Here is a 7003-nt window from a genome sequence, read left to right on the forward strand (position 1 = left end):
GGAGGCGCCATGGAGCCGGCGGAGGTGAAGGACCGCATCCTGGAGAACATCTCCCTGTCCGTCAAGAAGGTGGGAGCGGGAGCACGGCGAGGGCTGCGGACATCGACCCGCGGTGGTGAAAGGACTGGGCCTGGGGACGTCCCTGGGCTGCGGGGGTTGGGGACAGCCCTGGGGACACCCCTGGGCTGTGAGGGTTGGGGACAGCCCTGGGGACAGCCCTGGGCTGTGGGGGCTGGGGACAGCCCTGGGGAGCCCCAGTGTCGGGGCTGCAGAATTGGGGACAGCCCTGGGGAACCCCAATGCCGGGGCTGCGGAACTGGGGACTGCCCTGGGGACCCCGCTCTGCAATCACTCTGGGCCTGGAGACGTCCATGGGGCCCCCCCTCAGCTGGTGCTGGGGGCAGCTCTGGGACCCCGTACTGTCCTGTGGCTGAGGGTGGGGCTGTGGGGCTGGGGCCCCCCTCTGCCCTGGGGTGCCCGTGGGGGCTGTGTCTGCAGAGGTGCAGGGCTGGGGGACACTCCTGGGGACCCCCCAGGCACACACCACTGCCATGGGTGTAGGGTTGAAGGACAGGTCCCTATGGACCTTCTGCCTGAGGCATGGGGCTGGGGGACAATCCTGCAGACCCCCACAGCCAAGAAACATTCCAGGGATACTGATGGACTCTGGGACAGGAGCGTGGGGTCAAGGGCACTCAGCATCCCCTTTGCCCGAGGTGGACACTTTTGGGAGTGTCCTTGGAGACCCCCTGTGCTGAGGGTATGAGGTTGGACACAGCTCTTCTGGTGGTGGGAGTGGCACATCTGGGATGTGGAGTCACCCTGCCAAAGGGACACTGCCCGAGTCACCCACAGGATCCTCTGTTTTAGCTGGCTGGGATATACTGGGATTCTCCTGCCTGGGATTCCCCGTTTCAAAGGACAGGATTGGGGGGACCCTTTTTCCTGGGGATCTCTTCAGGAGGGATTTGGAGTCCAGCCTAAAACCATCTTTGTAAAGGCTCTCCCTCCAGCCAGGCATATCCTGTGGGGGGCACAGGATAGAGGGGCAGGACCTGGGACATTCTCCCCATGGACACAGGAAATGTGTGGTTCGTTCCTGTGCCCTGCTCTGTGCCCTCAAAGCAGTGCTCTGAACATGTGTCCTCTCACCTTCTCCTTGCCCCTTGTTTCTCCTTGGATGGTTCCTTAAAGTCCATCCTGTGGTGGAAACATCCGTGAGCCAGCGCAGAGGGGACCGGGATGCTGAAATCTTTGGGAAGGCCAAAGGAGAGAGTTGTAAGGACATGCTGGAATTTTTGGTTTGGCCCACACATGAGCTCCAACCAACCTTGAAAAAGAACCCCTGCTCCATTTGAGGAGGCAACGGGAGTTTCATTTGTGTTTGTCCCAAGCTTTGGGGCAAAGGCTGTCTGGACTTGCTGTTGTTTCTCCAGTTGTTGGGTTTCCTCTGCCTTATGGAATAGGAGTTTTCCTGTGCTCTGCAGTGTGTCCTGACACAGATTCATCCATGAAAACTTGTTTTATGAAGACCAGCACGAGCAAATTCCTGGTGCTATTAAGAAAGGGATGGCTGGACACTGCCTCTGGGGTGTAGGATGGATGTACAAATCTCTCCCAGCTTTTTTCTTCCATGGATGACTCTGACCTCTGGTCTCTTGCCTTTTTATCCTCTGAAAATTAAGGATAATCTTATATCTATCTGGAAATCAGTGGATGTTCAGCCTGCTCTGAGTTGTCACAATGGTCTGCAATGCTTCTGCCTCAGTTTCCCTGTATATATAAGGAATACAACTTCCCACACAGAATTGGTTGGATCTAATTCATTTGCATTCACAAAATCCTTGGAAGATCACGTTTGGAAATGCTCAAAAATCAACATGTTTATTTTAATTACTGGTGTGATTGAAGAGGACTCTTTAGCTCCAGCTCTGCCAGCACACCTTGGCCTGCCCAATCCCTGTCAACTCCTGTCTTGGTCCAGCAGTGAAACTTTTGGGATTTTCTAATCCTGCCTGTTCATCCAAAACTCAGGGAAGTGTAGGAGCCTGCTTCAGGCTGATGGATTAATTTCTACCATCCCAGTGAAACAAAACTCAGGCCGTGGTGAAATTCGACCCTGCTTTTTACCCCCAGGATGCAGTTCTTCTTCCTCGGGGAAATCACTACGGAGCTGCTAATTTTTCCTGATGCTTACCTCTCCCACTTCAGCCTGAAATCCCTGACCCTCTTTTTCCCTGTGAGTGGCAAGAGTAAAGTACTAGGTTAAGGGAGCAAGTGGCTTTGTGCTGGGAAATCCTACTCTCCGTCATCCTCGTCTTGAGTAACTCCTTGGCACTGGAATCGTGTCATGGGGCTTGGAGGAGTTTTCCAAGCATCCTGCCTCTGATTTCAGAAGCTTCCTCACAGTGTGGGTTGCTCACTCCTTACTTTCACCAGGGCTGCAGGTGTGCAGTGGAGGATTTGGATGTGTCTATGGGGATGGTGGGGGTTTTCTTTTCCCAGCTGCAGACCCAAAGGGGGGTAAACCATGCCTTATTTTCATGGAGCTGCCCAGGGAAGAGCACCTTGTGCTCAGCAGCCTTGGATGGGGAAGGAGAGGAGCAGCAGCACAGCTCTGGGAAGGGTTTGATGCTCAGGGCTGGGACTGTAGCTGGCTGTGATTGCAGTTTTTGCTGGATTTTATGGGTGGGGGATTGGTGCATGTTGGAACCCTGGCTACTGAGAATTTTAGATTTTCTGTGCTGACAGGCACTGATCCCTAAGAGAACACTGCATTTGACTTGAGGTTGTGGAGAAGGCTTCTAAAATTGTATGATAGAACTGGGATTATGAGTGTGTGGGTTCTGTACCAATCCACAGCAAAAAAAATGCTTTGATTCCAAGCAAATCCCTCAAACCTCAGTGAACAGGTCAGTTTCTCTTACTTTCCTGGAAAGACTTGAGGGATGGAGCACAGATGGAAAAGTGGCAAATGTGGAGAGGGTAATTCCAACCTGTGGGGTTCTCTGTGTGGTTCTCAGGTACCGGGGGGAAGATCAGTGGTAGCTCTGCTGTGGATTTCAGAGGTGTGAGGTTGGAGGTGTGAAGTCAGCCTCCACTGAAGAAAGTGAGGCAAAACACCCAACTTAGACAAAATAAGCTTCTCTAACCAGAGACATGTCAGGAAGTTTCTGCTTTTGGCTTCAGGAGAGGCTGGGAAAGCTCAGCACTGGGGAGCTGGGTCCCTGCTTCATTTCCAAGGGAATTGGGAGCATGGTTTTGATTTCCCATCTACAGCTTGTCCTCTGTGTCCTCCCTGGGAACTGTAGATTAATTCACAGTGTGATGCTTTCTGCACACATGGACAGTATTGTGACTGTTTAATTTCCCTTTTCCCACTCAGTTCCCCTTCTGCTAAGAGGGCTGTGCTCCAGCTCAAATTACTGCATAGATTGCTGCCTAACCCTTGTTTTTTGTGAAGATTTAGGGCTTTATTGGGGCAGAAGGCTGGGGATGGGCATGTTATGGCTCAGTGTGCAGGCTCTTGTTCACTCGTGCTTGTTTCCTTCTAGGAGATGCTGCTGTGAGGGCAGCTTCCTGGTGCTGCCCAGGTGAGCTCTATACCAGAAATGCCAACAGCTTCAAATCCATCCTTGGCCAAGCATCTCCTGGTAGCCAGGAGCTGTCACAAGTTCCCTGGTCCATGAAGCTGGTGGTTTTTCTTTTGGGTTTCCCTGGATATTCCCTAGGCTCAGGATGGGTTTAGTCTCTCCTACCTGGCATTAGGTGGTGAAAATGCAGTCCTTAAACAGTGTTATTGTTGACAATTCCAGGAGCTGAATCTAAAATCAGAAAAGAGGTTAGAATCCCAGATTTTGGGACTCCTCTCTGGTTTTCAGGCCGTTCTGCTGCCATTGAAGGACACACATTGCCATGAACTCTGGAGCAGCTGATCCTTGGTGCATGTCAATCAGGTGGAGCAGTGGTTTTTGCTGACATTGCAGGAGTTCTTGCCAGAAGCTCTGGCTCTGCTCTGTTTCTGCATGACTTTGGGAAGGTTTCCACTGCCCTCACAGCAAGTTAATGCTGAGCCTTTGCTGCCTGTTTCCAGGTTGGATTTTTAGCCCTGTACCTTTGAAATGCCTTTGCAGTCTCCTAAGCTGCTGAGCTCTGCCTTGTGACACCTCTGCTTCTCCTGCACGCTGAGGGCGGGTGGGTTTGGACATGGCTTGGAGCCCCTGTGTCCTGAGAGGAGCAGGGAGTGCTGGAGTGGAGCATCCCTACACAAACCACGTAGGGAATGTGCTCATCTCTGCCTGGCTGCATTTATTTAGCCCAGCACAGAGGCAGCAGCTCTGAAGATGTGAAAACAGCCAAACAGTCTCTTGCCTTCTGCTCCTTTTTGAGAGGCACCTCTCTGGCTCAAAGACCCACAGGGTCTATCTGTGCCAGGGTCTTTCCTCTCCTTTTCTCACATCTCCCCAGGCCACATCTATTGCTGCTGCAGGTTCCACATGAAGAGGGTAGTCCTGCATGTTCCTTTGCCATGTGTACCAGGTTTGCCAGCTGCCAAAAGCCTGTGGGTGAAGTAGCAGCAATCTCATGGAGCTCCTGAGTTGTCCATGAAGACAAGACACAGGGGTCACTCAGGTGCTTTCAGCAAGTCCACAGGTGTGTCTTGGTGGGCCTCCATGGGCTTTGTCTCTGTGGTGCTGTGGTTCTGCTCTCATCACAGCTGTGTATTGCTTGGGTTGCTTGAGTATTTCAAGGTTTATCTCTTTAGAAATTCCTCTTGTCTCATCCCAGTGATCAGGAAACTTCCCTGCCTGGTCATCCAGGAGCCACTCAGGTGGTCACACTCACACCACCACAGGGCTGGTGGTGATCCAGAGTTTGTCATCCACAATTTCAAGGGGATTGGGTTCTGCAGGTACCTAAACTGATGTTTGTCCTCCATAACACCCAAAATCAGCTCTGGAGCTGAGGGTGGACAAGCCTGTGATAACATTTTGGGAATTAAAAAATCCCATTTGTTCTCCTCTCTCTAGCACAAAGCGTTTTGCTGGGGGAGCAGCTGGTTTAGGAGGGAGAACTTGGCCGTGGTTTTCCCAAGGAGCTAAAGGAAAGCCTCCAAGCCTCTCTGCTTCTGATTGCACAATTTTGGTGGCTGTTGAGTGATTTCAGCTTTCCCCACTTCTGGTGAACTGGTCCAAGAGGTGTAACTGAATTAAGCAGGGGCTGGAGGCCGTGGGTGATGGGGAGGGGCTCAGAGCCACGGGACCCGGCGTGTGAGGGAGCAGCAGCTCCCTGAAGAGCAGCACTTGGCTTGTGTTTGCCACTGGACTTGGGTTTTTTCCCCATAAAATCTATTTTTTCTGTTATGCTGAGCATGTGACCTTCCCACCTGCCTTTGGTTAGCTCAGGGGCTCTGTTCTGCTGCAGCCAATTCTGTGCTCAGCCCCTGCTCTGCTCGCTGTGACAGAGGACCAGGATGCTCCCTAAAAATTCCCACTGGAAAAAAACCTATCCTTGTCTGAATCACACATGTGTCCAGCCTGCTGCAGGCTTTCCTGCTTAGAAATAGTGAAGGAAAGCCCCAGAAAAGCCTTGGGAGGAGTGTGGGCTGAGAAGTGTATGTGTCCCAGGAGGTGACAATCTTGCTGGCGTTGGATTGGGAATGCTTCAAAACTCAGTGTTTCCAGCAAGGAGCAACTTTGCTGTGGGTTTCAGCTTCACCTGAGTGAGGCTCCTGTCTCTCCACATCTCCAGTGGCACTTGTGGTGTCTTCCAGGTGCTGATACTCTGAATGTGCCTGGTGTGTTTTTTCTGGAAAAACCCCCAAGATCCAAGCAAGATGCACAAAGTAGGAAGCTGGGCACTGAAGCCAGTGCTGGTTCATAGGGAGTGTTGAGTCAGATCACGTGTGTGACCTCCAAAATGTCCTGCTAGAAGCTGGAGTTTTAGGGCTTTGTGTTATGCAAGTGCATGAGAAAGACTAGCGCCCCTGCCATGGCATTCAGCGTGCTTTTATGGATAGTATGGAAAACCAGGAGTTTTCCATGCACAGGAGTTCAGCCTCCTCTCTATCCATTTGCCATTGCATGTCTGTACCCCCTGAGCAGGTGTGAAAGTGAGTTCTGAGGTGTCTGTCCTGGCCCTTCCCATGTGTCTTCCCTTGGCACTGAGCTGTCATCGCTGGGGACAACGTCAGTTGCTCTTTCTTGTGCTCCCTGGAGCTCCAGGATTGTTTCTGAGGGTGCTCAGCTCTTCCAGGTGGGGAAAACCCCTCTCCTCAGTGCATGTGCTGTGGGTGGGAATGAGGGTTTTGAAGCACCTTTCCAATCCCAGTCAAGGAGCTGAGGAATGCAAAGGGTGTTTGTTGTTCTTCCGCCGTGTTTGTCCTGCCAGGGAAATACCAAGCAGAACAAGTGAAATGGAATTGATGTTGGAAAGCTGCTGTGAAACATCTGCAGGGCAGATTTACAGAGGGGAGATGTGGACTCAGTCGGGTTGAGGCCAGCCCTGAACAGGTCAGGAGACTATTTCAGTATTCCAGGGAGGTTTTAGAATTACTGAAGGGATTTCACAACCACCACAACACTGATTAGATTTGGGAATGGGCTTTCCAGAACACCTCCCTGATTGTTGCAAGGGAAGCCAACAAATACAGGAGCTCTGCAGATCAGCCTGGAAATCTCCACACTCATTGAGAACCACTGCAGTAATAGGTTATAAAATTGTGCAAGGAAGAGCCTCTCTCATGCGTGCCAGCGTTGGGGTGGGGTGTGTCACTGCTAGAAAAATGAACTTGTGATTGATAAACAGCAATTAAATCCTCCTCCTCCTCCTCAGTGGGGATGAGGTGTGAGTGTTTCCCAGTGGCAGCCAGGTCTCTGTTCCTGTTGGACAAACTCCCTTGTGCTCCAGCTCTCTCAGGTGTGTTCAGCCCATGGCTGGGCTGTTGTGGCCGGGCTGTTGTGGCCGGGCTGTTGTGGCCGGGCTGTTGTGGCCGGGCTGTTGT

At 52.0% G+C, this 7003-nt stretch overlaps 1 protein-coding gene across 1 annotated transcript in view; it reads left to right on the plus strand.

Moving 5' to 3' along the window:
* Positions 1–2122: 2122 nt before the first annotated feature.
* The window catches only part of PLEKHM2 (pleckstrin homology and RUN domain containing M2), a 23619-nt gene continuing 18738 nt past the window's right edge, over positions 2123–7003 (plus strand). Inside the window, 1 exon segment of the mRNA XM_031062988.1 lies at positions 2123–2239. Coding sequence (XP_030918848.1) covers positions 2138–2239 — 102 coding nt within the window. The 5' untranslated portion in view covers positions 2123–2137.

Source organism: Geospiza fortis, unplaced genomic scaffold, assembly GCF_000277835.1.
Source record: "Geospiza fortis unplaced genomic scaffold, GeoFor_1.0 scaffold4, whole genome shotgun sequence".
NCBI classification, from domain to species: Eukaryota; Metazoa; Chordata; class Aves; order Passeriformes; family Thraupidae; genus Geospiza; species Geospiza fortis.